At 41.6% G+C, this 14,388-nt stretch overlaps 1 protein-coding gene across 2 annotated transcripts in view; it reads left to right on the top strand.

The window, feature by feature from the left end:
- Positions 1-14,388, top strand: part of quo (quattro) — a 28,373-nt gene that overhangs the window by 13,368 nt on the left and 617 nt on the right. The window contains exons 4-23 of one of the 2 annotated variants that reach the window (XM_069157956.1): positions 780-971; positions 1,299-1,422; positions 2,311-2,404; positions 2,707-2,793; positions 2,899-3,015; positions 3,492-3,590; positions 3,693-3,841; positions 5,391-5,529; positions 5,729-5,851; positions 6,046-6,243; positions 7,450-8,408; positions 8,563-8,812; positions 9,299-9,388; positions 9,998-10,222; positions 11,413-11,583; positions 12,239-12,416; positions 12,834-12,950; positions 13,056-13,310; positions 13,700-13,980; positions 14,228-14,287. In XM_069157956.1, the coding sequence (XP_069014057.1) occupies positions 780-971; positions 1,299-1,422; positions 2,311-2,404; positions 2,707-2,793; positions 2,899-3,015; positions 3,492-3,590; positions 3,693-3,841; positions 5,391-5,529; positions 5,729-5,851; positions 6,046-6,243; positions 7,450-8,408; positions 8,563-8,812; positions 9,299-9,388; positions 9,998-10,222; positions 11,413-11,583; positions 12,239-12,416; positions 12,834-12,950; positions 13,056-13,310; positions 13,700-13,980; positions 14,228-14,266 (3,887 nt within the window). In that variant the 3' untranslated portion in view covers positions 14,267-14,287. Of the gene's footprint in view, positions 1-779; positions 972-1,298; positions 1,423-2,310; positions 2,405-2,706; positions 2,794-2,898; positions 3,016-3,491; positions 3,591-3,692; positions 3,842-5,390; positions 5,530-5,728; positions 5,852-6,045; positions 6,244-7,449; positions 8,409-8,562; positions 8,813-9,298; positions 9,389-9,997; positions 10,223-11,412; positions 11,584-11,918; positions 12,417-12,833; positions 12,951-13,055; positions 13,311-13,699; positions 13,981-14,227; positions 14,288-14,388 lie in introns of those variants that run through there. The other variant, XM_069157966.1, reaches the window with a different exon arrangement.

The following is a 14,388-nucleotide window of genomic DNA, read 5'->3' as shown; positions in this document are numbered from 1 at the left end:
GGCTCTTTAGAACAATAGTTCAAAGGTCAAGGATCAGACATCAGTACGATCTTCCTCCAGGGATTCTCCCACTGCTGTCTGAGTTCTCCGGCAGTGTGGCCACATTCATCTCATTCCTATTATCAAGGGAGTGAACAGAAATAGCAAATTGCACCCCAGTGAAAGAGAGGGCCTGAACCCACTGGGTAAAAAAGAAAAAGCAGAGCATTCCTCTAATGTAGAGAGACAGCATGACATACAAGAGGGAGGCTTCTCTGTCCGCTGCACCCGCTGGCACGCACTCGCACGCCGTCACAGGGGCAAGCTGAGATCGTGACGGGAGACATGCTTGTCACGGACTATTAAAGTGGCAAAGAGAGAGAGTACAGATGAGGCCTTGTTGGCTCTGAGGGGAGGCCAATTAGGATGTCTGAAATCAAAGCAAGGCTTAGTGGCCATGCCGCCGCTGCGTTTTGTTACAAAGACCGTGTCCAATGTTTAGAGGGTGTCTGTACACAGCTGAGCAGCTGTGCAGGGTAGGTCTGTGGTGACAGAGAGCTGTTTAAAGTTATGGCTGGAGAAATCAATAATTGCTGTTGGTGTAAAAGGGCAAAGGTCACTGAACAGAATGTAGAGTGGTTGGTTTATAAGAAATCTTCTTAGAATAAAGTCACAAAATAAAATCATCCTGAAGTTATCAGACACAAAACCACTTTATTACCTTCTACGTTTTTCCTGCTTAAAATTTTATTTTGATTTATCACGTTTTTCTTCACTTTTTGTGATTTGTGTTTTATCAGATTCAAGCAGAAGTGAAACTCCGTCGGCCACAGATGCACCGGGATCTAAACTCCACAATTTAAAGGCTGAAAAATCATCTTCTCCCCAAATTCACCTTCCTTCAGCAGGTTCTGACACTCAGCGACAAACTGAAGAATCCAGTTTCAGAAGGATCAGTGGTCTTCTTGAACTGGGCATTGTTTGTTTACCAGGTAATTTACACTCAAGAGTCTGTTGATTATGAAGAGATTATTATCTACATATTCTTCAATTCTTTCAGCTTTACCTTAAAATCGCACACTGCATAGATAAAATAACATTATAATGATGAAACATTTTACAAGAAAATATTTACTTTGATAGAGTCATGTGACCTTAAGGACAGGAACACTCATGTCATGGCAAGATGTAAATAGGTTTAAAAGTGGTTTGGAGACCAGTAGCTAACAGTGTTGAAGTTTCTTTTATCAGTGTCAGTTACAGTCTGAAATCAAACAAATATACATCACTAACTCCTCTCCTTTCACGCCCACTCCCAGGCAGCAGGGACAGGACCGGCAGGGCGGTGGTGGAGGTCAATAGTGACAGGAAGGAGTGGATGTGCCCCCTTGTTTCAGCACAGACTGTTTGTGAACTACTGCTCTACTTACACTCCATACCGAGGTACAGCAAACAATGACGACGTAGCGAAAGAAAAAAACAACCATCTGTATTAAAGAGCATCTTATTAGTTTAAAAAGGTTGGAGGAAAGCTTGATTCTTTGTTGATGTGTTCCAGCAGAGGAAAACAGTCGTTGCCTTATCTCACAGCTCACATGTTCACCGGTCTGTAATATGAGATCTAACCACAAGAGGGCAGCAGAATATCAATTGAAATGCTTCCAGTGACCCGATGAATGTAGTGGTTTGAAAAGAAAGCTTTAAATAATATGATGCATGGTTTTATAGCCATGCTAAGTGTTCCCCTATGGGCTGACACTTTCTGCTTTACAACTTATAAAACAGCACATTTTCCTCTCCATGCAGTGCCTGGAGATAAACTGACAATAACACTGACCTATACTAACCCTCTGCAAAAGGATTGTCAAACCCTAACCTCAAAGGTCTACTCATGAGCAGTTTACCAGGGCTATTTGTTTACATAGAGTTTAATGGAGACTTTGAAATTCAAATATCCACTCTATCAGATAGCCTGACCTTCTGCCGTCCGGAGTAAAGAGTCACATCACAACACTGTGTAGCCAGGCAGGCGGCTAGCTGTCTGGTATGCAGCACCTTGCCAGAATTAGCAGCCATGCCTGATGGAGGCTCACACAATGGTAACTGAAGAGGAGGCCATTAGGAGGGGTGTAGGAAGGCATCAACGATGTAGAATAGAATGTGTGAAGAAGAGTGTGTGTGTCAGATAGAGATAAAAAGGAGACATACAGCTTTGAGAGGTAGAATAGTTCAATTCTGAAAACTCTTGATTCTGGGCATTATTGTGGAAATAACACCGTGCTGAAGCGAGCCAGCTCTAATGTGCCCTAACATGATTCAATGCTTTGGTAGGAAAGATGTTCGAGAGCTGGGAATGACTTTGGTCATCAATGCCAGGAAGAAGCCTCCTCCGCTCCACCTCTACAAAGCTCTGCTGATGGCCCAGGTTAAAACCACAAACCTGCATGCACATGTCTACACAGTTCTATGATTCACAGATTACCAAGAGATGCCAGGATTAGTAAAGTGTCTGATTAGCTAAAAGAAAAGCAAAGGAGGTGAAGCCCACATTTATATCAGGTTACACAATGGTTTGGTGCACTGTACAAAATCCATTGTATGTCTTTGTCAGTTAAGGTTTCCTCATAATTTAGGGAGAATACATCATATATCTAGATTGACAGAATAAATCCAACATTACAGCCTTCCTTGATATTTTGTCTTTAATTTATTGACTGCCTGCTGCAGGAGCAAGCCCTCCATGCCGTCCACAGTATCGTCATGCTGATGGAAAAAGACACTTGTCCACGACCTGAAAAGCAGCCTGGTCTTCAGGTCAGAAATCAACTTTAATGTCCCTGTTTTAGTCTTTTTTTTTCAGTGGGTAAAACACTAGTGCTGCTTCTCCTTCCTTACCAAGTTTTCGTCTTTGTCTTTTAGATGGACATGGTGACTTCTATGAAAGCCCTAAACAAGACCGTTGAAGCTTCCCAGCTGACCTCTGACCTTGGAGGGACCTTCACGTACAGTCACACCGACTGGCTGCATTTCCATCAGGTACTGATTATTCACTCTGACCCTACACAACCGTGGTGGTACATCCCACAATCACTGTGATCAACTGTGGAGTTTCCCCGAAAGACTCAGCAGAGAAAGCTGTTTAAGCACAGTTCCTCGTTTTCCTCACACCCACACAGATCAAGCATGATGTTTGTTTAGCTTTGGTCTTCAAGTGGAGGGAGGGTGTGGTCACGGGGGGAAATTTTAAAGTCTTATCTGAATGATGAATTAGATTATATCTTGCAGTGTTAATTACTGACAGTTAAGCGGGAGCAGATATTTCAGACTGGTCATGCAACACTGATTAGAACAGACTCTCACTGGGAAAGGTCCACTAAGGGTTTCAACTCATTTATAAAGGTTACGCTACGTTGACCAAGAGGCTCGTGTACTGTATATAGCATAAAATCATATTGGAAATAATAATTATATGGAAAGCATCATGCTATTTTCATGAATTTAATTTATTTCAGAGACTGGTTCCTTTCATGACTGACCTGCGTGGGGCAGACAGTCTGTTGCAAAAGGCCATCAAGAAAGTGGATAGCAGGAAACAAATGGACACAGCTCAGGTAACATGTCTATGCTTATATTGTGATGTTATGTAATTAGTGTGCACCCATTTTTGCAACAGGCTTCACATGTTGACTCTACTCACCTTGTGGCGACTACAGGAAGTGCAGCAATGCATTGAGGAACAGAAGGTTTCGATGAAACAGGTGCTCGAAGATGCTCGACTGGTAACTCTGCAAAGAGAAGGAGGAGCTTTAGTGGCCAAGATGAAGAGAGAGGATTTCAGATTTCCACAGTCTGAAGACTACAGGTACCAGATATGAATTATGATGTTAAACATGCATTACACATACATGGTGTAGCACCGACACTGACTGCCTCTCCACACCTGATTCCCCCTCGGCAGCTAAAGTCAGTTAGGATGTGTGACATCAGGCAGTGTGCCCAGTAAGTTGTGCTACAAAATTAGTGACAGTGTTTGTGTGTGTTTGAGAGAGAGAAAGGATCAGAAAGAGGATTATCTGACTTTTGGTGGTGGTGGTGGGGGAATTATGTTATGGTTTGCAATGTGTAAATGTAAGTACAATTTTGAACTTGCACTTGCCATCATTCTTACAGTCCACTACATAAGACAGGGTAGTATGAAGACAGGTGAAGGAGTTGTAAATCAGGCCCAGTTTGAACACACCCACACACTCCTGAAAAGACCTGTGCTGTAATTATATAATCTATGTGAAAACACTTTTGACATTAAGATTTTACATACAAATTACAGTATATGATCACGTTCTAATATGTAATATATATTACTGATGAGCTGCAACACTGAAATGGCATTTATAATTGAATACATCAGTAGTAACAACTTATTAATATGTAAAAATATAACAGTGGCAGATGCTACAGGGAGGCTGCGGCTCAGATGGTAGAGTGGGTTGCACACTAATCGGAAGGTTGGTGTTTCGATCCCCAGCTCCTCCTGTCCACATGCCTAAGTATCCTTGAGCAAGACACTGAACCCTAAGTTGCTCCTGATGGTGTACCATCGGTGTGTGAAAGTGCTCCTGATGGCAGCACCTTGTATGGTAATCTGTCTCATTAGTGTGTGAATGGGTGAATGGGAAAACCATGTTAAAGCGCTTTGAGACCGAAAGGTGATAAAGCGCTATACAAGTACAGATCATTTACCACTTATCATTTATAGCACCCTGCACGATGTGTACTTATTTTTTTTTTTATAATACTGTAATGTACTTTGACATGGTATCTTGTGAATGCAGGATTTCTACTTGTAATGTTACACTGTGGCATTGCTACTTTAAGAAGAATTCAAACACTTATTTCACTCAGGTAACAAATAGATATTATTATTAATAACATTATGTTTTAACAAAAAAAATCTACTGCCAATTGACACAATGCAAACAATAATATTAGTAATCAAGTGAAATATTTGTTAGTTTTATCATTTCCACAATAATATACACAATATCCATACCCCATATTCATACTTCAATATTCTTTTGAAGTTACAACAGTATGTTATCAGATTTTGTAAAGGAAACAAGCAGTTGAAGGACATGTGTAAGTTGCATTCCACACTTCATAAATTTAGTGCTTAAACAACATATTCATGTACAGTATATATACATATAGGTATTGAAGCCAGATGCTCTATATGTGTTAGAAAAAAACAAAACAATAATGTCATGATGGCTGTAATTTTCAAATTCTAATTAAAGGATTTAACACCATAATACACAACATTACAAATGCCTACTCATAATGTACTTCAGGTTGAGTATCAACGTGGATGTCAGTGATCTAAGTGTTTCCTAATGTCTCTCCTTCCTTTGCAGAGATGCTTTAGAGTCGGTGACAAGTCTGTACAATCAAGTGGAGGAGAAGCTCCACACGCTGGTGATGAAATCAAATGAATCACTGCAGCGTCTGGACTTCCTTTTCAGGCACAGAGAGATGGAAGCCAAAATCAGCACGGTACTTCCAGTTCTTTCAGTCTGTTCCCAATATTAAAATCCACAATAAGTGTCGAAATGTCTGAAATTCATTAATGTGGCTTTGTGGACTTTTGTGGCCCATAGAGGACTGTTTCTAAAAAGTAAGATCTGTAATACTATGCTCACAGCTTGCCAAGCTATAAAGCAACACTGCATAATTACCCCATTACGTCTTGCAGGCTGGGATGTGGTTCAGTGCAGAAGGTGAACAGAGACTGAAAGACTCTTACCCAACAGATGATAACGTGGCGTGCACTGAAAAGGCCTTGCAGCACTTTCATCTGTTTCTCACTCAGGCCAAGGTATTACCCGTATATAACAAACATTTTTTGGAAATGAGAACCTACCCTCATTTGGGTTTCTGCTACTCCTTACATACCAATGTTCTTATTTCCCAAATGTTTAAAATGTTTCAATTAGTGCAGTGATAATAGGGAATGGCAGAGAGGAGAGGGATGGAAATGTGTTCCACTAGACACTTTATCGTTAATCACAGGAGAAACAACAGCACGCCCTGACCTTGGTGATGGAGGCGGAGGAGATTGTTGGCACCAGTGACTCCAGTCCTGCAACAGATGTTTTTCGAACTCTCGTCAGCACTTTCAAATCCAATGTAGAAGATTTTATGTTGCGGGCAGAACGGAGGCATAAAGAACTGGATGCATTGGTGCATGTGTACAGCTTCTGTGAACAGGTTTGTTTTTTGTTATGGCTCCATCTTTTTATTTTACTCATCTGCCTAATCAGTCTAATTTAAAGGGACATTTTTGCCATTTGCTGTGTTGATGGTAAATGCAGTCAACTGAAGCAATACATTCCTCAGTCTGTGCTGTATTAAAAGTTTTTCAGAGTTTTTCTGCTCGCTGAGTCGCACTGGCAGCGGCTACTTTTATCAGAATGCATTGAACACCAGCTTCTGACCCATAAATTCTTCAGTTCGCCTTTGCCAAGTCTCTCTCTTGTAGCACCTATTCAACAAAAAATCGATAAACATGACATAATGCAGAGAACAAAAGACAAGAAATAAGGTTGTTATTCATCTGGGAGCTCCTACTACAGATCACATATTATAACGTTAGCATCTATTGAAAACACAAACAACACGACAAGTTGAGAAAACCACTTGTCCAACGTTGCTGTGAATCACCACCCTAACCCACTCTGTTGGCCTAAAAGCTTTCAGTGACGAAAATACTCAGCGGTCATCTGCCCTCTCAGCGCTTTCCAGTTTATCATTGGTATCCTGAAAAAGGTCTCCAGCACACCTTTGTCCAAGTGGGGAAAACACTTTCATTAATAGTAACACACACACACACACACACACACACACACACACACACACACACACACACACACACACACACACACGATTCGCTCGATCCTCTACCACGGCTAATAAAGGCGCAGCTTCAGTACTCTCGCCGCTGCATTTCTTCAGCTGCATACTCTGACTTATCTGAGTTAGTCAACAGTGTGTAAAATGTATCCTTGTTCACAACATCCTCAGCAGTCATGTTTTGGGATGCTATTTTCGCTGTTGGAAACATAGCGCATTGTAATTCAAGCAAAATGAAAAAGATCTTGTTGAGTTTCTGAGCAGCATTTAGTGCACCAGGCCGACCAAGACCAAGTCGCTCTTCAAGCCACCAAATATGTCATTGTTATGATGGTGCTGGTGCCGGAAGAACAGAACAGATATTATTGAGGTTTTATTGCTTTATTTAACTACATTTACCCTCAACATGTGATTGGACATCCACACAAAAAGTGGTGAATTTTCTCTTTAAGTCTCTTCTGTTTTCTGTCTTTACTGGCTCTTTGTAAAAATATTTCTGAATGAGTTTGTATTAATCTCTAAGTTTAAAATGATAAGCACATTTTTCTGTCTCACTCTGTGTAGGTGTCTGCCCTGGCCAAAGAATGTGGTCATTTTTTGGAGCAGGTTGAGCAAGGGTGTTACTCAGCTCAGACCCAAAGCACACTTCAAATGTATGAGGAGAGATTAGGTGGCAAATTCTCCACCCCGCACTTCCAGGCTCTGAAAGCCTGTGCTGTGAGATCCGGGGCCTCGGGGGTGATGACGGTGTGGAATTCAGCCTGGGTCCAGTGCCAGGAAGTCAGGCAGCGTCTTAAGGAGATGCAGGAGAAGAAAAAAGGCGCAGATAAGAACCAGATCCAGCAGACCACAGCTGCAAACCCTCAAGGGGAACATGGACAACTGGAGAGAAAGGAGGTGGGGGAGGCTGAAAGCTCCCTGACCCCGCAGTCAACTTCTAATGAAGAGTTTGTCAATATCACAGAAAGTGCAGGAGAAGGCACCACTGTTGCAAGCCAACCCCACCAACTGAAAACTGAGTTCAAAGGGAGCAAAAGTGAAGAATCAAAAGTGCTGCAGTTACCTGAAACACCCATTAAAAATGGGAAGAGAACTCATAAGTTCCCACAAAACGGTGACTTCCACCCAGAAAGCAAATGGAGGCCAAGAGAGCACCACAGCGAAGCAGATCTGAGTGTCAGCTCATCCAAAAGGGGTGAGGATTTTCCATTGCACCAACCTTTGGGCCGGTCACTGAGCGAGGGCTCACATGTGATGAGCATCTCTGGCTTTTCACCTTTGAATGGAAGTCACAAACACTATCAGAGTAGGACGCAGTCACTGGAACAAAACCCGCAGCCTGTCCAAAATCTGCCCATTTCCCATAACGAGAGCTCGCGGCCGGGAAACCTGAGCTGCCACTCAAAAAGAAACAGTAATGAAGTGGAGGGTGAAGGATGTGCAGTCTCTGCCCAGAGCCCCAAAGATGTAAGGCCTCCAGAGACATTACTCACAGCAAAAGAAAACAATGACAGCAATGTTTTGTAAGTAACACCTCCCTCCTCAGCTGTAATCTAAAGTGAAGTTAAATGATGTCCAACACATTGAAAATGTCATTCACATATAACAACAAATGCATGTTTTTTTTTACCACTTAAGCGCTTAAGCAACATTTTTCATTTCCTACATGTGGAACAGGAAAGTACGGAGGATCATGGAGGAGCTTCTGTCCACAGAGAGTGAGTACGTGAAGGCTCTAGGTTATGTTCGCGAGCACTACTTCCCCGAGTTGGAGAGGGCCGACGTCCCTCAGGACCTCCGGGGCCAGAGGGGGAGCATTTTCGGTAACTTAGAAAAACTCCACGACTTCCACCGCCATCATTTCCTGAATGAGTTGGAGAGCTGCGTGAACGAACCCTTCAGGGTGGGACGCTGCTTTCTACGTCATGTAGGTGCCGCACGTGCTTTTGTGCAAGTACTCAAAACGAATAGGTTGCACCTCGGTGTGGTACACTTTCTTGAGGAAAATGTTTTAAATGCTAATTGTGTTTTTAACAACGTTCAGAACATATAAATACAAAACACTGTTTCTTTAATCTTAAGTCATAAATGTTTCCATGACACAACCAGATTCTGGCAGACGTTAGTCTGTGTAGTGTCATGTAGTGGCCTATGGCTTCCTTTTTTAAACCAAAAACATGATAATTCAGCATTTCCAGATGTGTCCTGTCAGTAGACTGATGTTGTTTCTTTAGCTTCCAAAGAATTTTTTTAATTTCAACACATAACATGCAAGTACTCATCAATGAACAAATTCCCAGGAAATTAGTCTGTTGCTGATTCAGCTGTGACCTCCTCCCTGCAAAGGTCTACATTTTACATTGCGACACATTAAGTTAACAATCATGATGACCATGTGTTCCCTTTGTTGTAGCGGGAGAGTTTTGCTTTGTACGCCCTCTACAGCAAGAACAAACCACAGTCTGATAGTCTGCTCATCAATCATGGACAGGCTTTTTTCAAGGTGAGAATCCCAGTCAGTCTCCCTTTGCTCTGTATTCTCTCATTTCTCTTTTCAGCAGCCATTTGTGAATGTTCTTATAAAAAGAGGAGATAAAGTGTATCATAACATTACATAGATTCTGCAGCCATGCTAGCATCTCTGTGAGGCTTCAGATATGGCGGTGCTTTCAGCTAAATGTTAATGACAGAATGTTAATACTCTGCGGATCTAATGTTTGCCATCTTAATTTGCTTGTTAGCATTAAACACAGGGGAAAATGGAAATGTCATTCGTTTTTTAGGTTTTATTTTGGCCAGACCGAAAATTTCAAATCCATGATGGCTGTGTATGAAAAGTTTGGGGATCACCAGTGTTATTACAAATCATCCCATAACATTTATGGCAATTCATCGAATAGTTATCTTGGATGACTGACTGATTGACTGAAAGACCAGCAGATATTAACAAAATTCAAAAATAACACTTTAGTCACATCACTTTCTCTTAATCTCACCCCCTTCCACCTAAAACATGCAGCACAAACCAGTGTTTCATTCTCCATTCCAGCCCTGATGGACACATGAACATCCTCCTGACCTCACTGCTCTGTCTCCTCTTTTCTCATACCAGCAAAAGCAGCTGAGGCTGGGAGATAAGATGGATTTGTGGTCGTACCTGTTGAAGCCTGTGCAGCGTATCAGTAAGTACAGCTTGCTGCTGCAGGACATGATGAGGGAGTGTGACCCGGGTCAAATGAGAGAGATCTCGGAGGTCAAGACGGCCTTGGAGGTCATTCACTTCCAGCTGCGCCACGGCAACAACCTGCTGGCCATGGACGCCATCCACCACTGCGATGTAAGGATGACCTCACCAGTTCTTTTAGGTTAGGTTAGGTAGTTACTTTATTAATCCCCGAGGGGACATTTTTTCGCTACAGCAGCATACAGAACAATAAGATAATAATAGAACAATAGAAAAGCAATAAAATAGCAGTAAAAATATACAATATAAATATTAAATATCAAATATAAAATGCACAGTATATACAGTACAGTATATATATCTATATATATTATATACAAACAACCAAGAAACACAGTCAACAGTATTTTTGTTATGTGATGTATTTTGCCAGAGGTGAGTTATTGTACAGTCTAATTGCGGTCGGCAGGAATGATCTCCTGTATCTGTCCTTGTGACAGCGGAGCTGGAGGAGTGTTTTGGAGAAAGTGCTCCGCTGTCCCTGCAGCAGGTGGTGGAGAGGGTGGTCAGGATTATCCAATATGGATAATAGTTTGTTCAGCGTCCTCCTCTCCACCACCTTTTCCAGACTATCCAGATTGTAGCCGATGATGGGCCTTTGTGTGACTCTGTAAATATATCAATCAAAATGAACAGAGGAGGGTTCTAATGTATGGTGTACAGGAAATATCACAAACACAGTATATGTGTATATATGTTACAGTGCATTCATACTGTATTAACACACGCTCTGTAACAAGAATTATGATGACTTCTCACTCTCATCTGGCATTGAGCAATATGTTTGGAATCTCGACAGCAGATACAGGCAGGACTGTGACATCTTTTAATACTGAACACCAGGTAGTGAGTAATATCAATGTGCTAATATGGGATTGGTTTAGATGAAAATAAATAATATTCCAGCATCTGTTCCATGGAATTAAAGGGGAGACACTGTGGGGGGAATCTGGCACGCCACACATTCCATTCCTTCCAACATAGCAGGAATGGAGATAAAAGAATGGGAGTTCTGGTGGTAAATATGTGAACCTGATGATCTCTGTTACACTGTCAAAATAATAAGGAAGTTCAGATTTTTCCAAAGCTGATAGCAGTTGTTTCTTTGTTGTTTGATATCTTCCTTAACGAGACTAAGAAGCAAATTATTTTTAGGAGCAAAGGCAGATTGGGAGTACTACAGCTTAAAGTCAATACTTTATTTTACTTATTGTTGACTACAGCATTGTAAATGACCACCGCTCATTATTAACATCGTTGAATGGTCCTTTTGTGTACGACAGGTTAATCTGAAGGAGCAGGGGCAGCTGATACGCCAGGATGAGTTCTTGGTAACTTTCAGGAAGAAGAAATGTTTCCGACACATTTTCCTCTTTCAAGAACTCGTTCTCTTTAGCAAGACCAGAAAGACGGACGTAGGAAATGACACATATATCTACAAGCAGTCCTTCAAGGTACACACACACACACACACACACACACACACACACACACACACACACACACACACACACACACACACACACACACACACACACACACACACACACATATCAATCAGATGTCAGTTCCTCTTTACAAGTGACTAAAAGATTGCTTCATACAAACTTACACAAGCTTGAACTTCAAAATAACTTCCATGCAGCAGGGGAGGAGTGGAAGTGAAAGTTGGAACTGGAGTTGAACCTAAAACGATTTCAATTGTAATACATTAATTATATTTTAAATAAATAGTTGCATTTTATTGTAAACTCCTCTTTTACACTGAAAGGTTTGTCTGATCCCTCAGGTTGAGCGTCGTCACGTTGTCGAACCTTATGGCCATTTCCAAACTCCACTGATCACCGGATCAGACTGCAGCAAGATAAAACTAGCTTTACGCTAAGTCGGACATGGTGTCAGGTCACCCTGTGGGGCTAACAACCCACAAATTATATTTCTAAAATATGAAATCATAACAACAATTTTTTTTGGTCTTGGGCCAGTTGGTGTGAAATTGTTCAGCCTTTTAACAAGACTCGTGTGAAGCCTCAAGTAAACCACAGTTTAGGAAGGCCTGTATTTCAAACTACCGTCTCATGTGATCACATTATCTTTGTCCGTATTTAGACGTCTGACATAGGCATGACCCAAAACACCGGTGACAGTGGCTTGTGTTTTGAGATCTGGTTCAGAAAGAGGAAGAGCCAAGACACATACACACTGCAATCAGTTAGCCGGGAGGTGAAGGCGGCCTGGATCAAGGACCTGGAGCGGATCCTGTGGGAGCAGGCCATACACAACAGAGGTGAAGTGCCAATTCACAGACACAAACACACACCGTTTGCAAACAGACTGGTTACAGTTTATATTCTGAAGAAACAGCACAAGATTTTTTCATATTTCAAAGAATTTACATGTAAATAAAGGTTGTTGTTTACATGTCAGCTTCATTTAATAAGGGGTCTTTGCTGGATACTGATATGTCTATACTTCATTCATCTGCACTTCTATGTGAGCAGATATTTGACTGAATTTTGTTGTGGTTAATATGAAAAAAGACAGAAAACCAAAAGTGCAGATCTACTTGTAGAATAAAGATAATTTGTTTTACAATAAAACATCTTTTTTGACATTTCAAAGTCACTAACAGTCAAATTTAAATTGTCAATATGTATTCAACTCATGAGTAACAAATATTTTTTGATTTCACATGTGTTTTTAGAGGTCCGTATGCAGGAGAGAGTGTTCTTGGGTATTGGAAACAAGCCTTTCATGGACATCCAGCCCAGTGAGGCAGCTATTAACGACAGGGCCATCAGCTATGTTCTGATGGGAAGAGGTAAATATTTTATTCAGATATAGTGTGATCATTTTCAATCTCTTCTTGGCTTGTCAGCTCATTATACTTCCTCTAACAAAACATATCCTCACCTGATTCCTGCAGAAAACAAGGGGCTGTCATCTGTGGGATCACGTGGGTCAAAGCACAAGCTTCAACAGGGGCGTCCAAAGTCTCTTGGTTCAGGCAGCAGTTCGTCTTCCTCCTCTTCCTCTGGAAGGGGTTCCCTGTCCCCTGTGGGGTACTTGTGTGGGCCAAAGCGTAGGGTGATTGCAGGGGGCCTTGGAGGATACGTGTCCCCCCCTGGAGTTCTGGAGGAAGACGACCTGGACCATGAAAATGGAAGTCAGAGCTTACTGCGTGAGTGAAAAGTACAACTGCGCAGTAAATGTGAGCACTTTAATGTTCAGGAGAGGTTTTAAATGAACCAGATGATTCAGTTGGAGAGAACATGGAAACCTGCACACTTTGTATTGCTGTGAGTGTTAAGAATGAACCCTGAACAGCTTTGCTGGTGACTGGGTCTCATGTTTCAATCCTGATGGCACTTATACTACAAGGTCAGGGGTCAAAGGTCAAACGTTTAGGAGAATTCTTTTAAAGGATGTCAATGACATTTCAATAACGAAGCTGATTGTTCACAGCTATGCAGTTCGGAAACTCTTCTCTCCACTAAATGACACGGGTTGGTTGGTTGATACACTTATCGTCCTCCATACATCCATCTAAATGTTTTCTCCATGTTCCAGTGGACAGCTCTGAGTCGTCAGGAGAAAGTGTCAGCGGTTTCAGCAGTTGCAGTCACAGCTACCACTCTGCTGTTGGAGGAGAGGTGGAGGACAACTCTTCGGTCTGTGCCTCCATAGTCTCCGTTAAGGAGGCAGCGGTTGCTCATCCAGCCGAGGCCTCCGCCGCAGTCTCCCACAAACCAAACGTTCTGGCAGGCTCGTCAGAGAAAACCCAACCACCCGTTGCACCCAAGCCAAAGTTCAAACCACCGAACCAGGCCAGGGATCAGCCCTGTGGAAAGGTGCAGTAAAAAGCTTTTTGAGTAATTATTCATATGGTTGAAAACATTGGGAATGTAAAGTACATGAAGCAACTTTATAGGAAATTACCAACAGCTTAATTTATCAGTCACTCCATAAACTATCTCTGCCCTGCTTATACTGAAAGTAACTTATTTTTTTTGTTTGAAATATGTATTGTATCATGTCAGTAATAAATCTTCTGTTAAAATTACTAGTAAATAATTAATTTTTTTATGAATCTCTCAGGTTCAGAGCACAAGCATTGGAAAGTCTACAGAGGTGTGAACTTTGTGTTAATATTACAAGGTAAATAAAGTACAATTACATACCACCCATCTTTCTTAAACTCGTATAATAAAGACAGATTTGAGCAGTTGTTCAGCTGCTCATTTGTAAATATGAATAAT

The sequence above is a fragment of the Embiotoca jacksoni genome, unplaced genomic scaffold, assembly GCF_022577435.1.
Source record: "Embiotoca jacksoni isolate LCO1_2020_lvr unplaced genomic scaffold, fEmbJac1.0.p SCAF_1, whole genome shotgun sequence".
NCBI lineage: Eukaryota > Metazoa > Chordata > Actinopteri > Embiotocidae > Embiotoca > Embiotoca jacksoni.
Note: the sequence above shows the minus strand (reverse complement) of the source record. Positions and strands in the feature narration are given on the sequence as shown.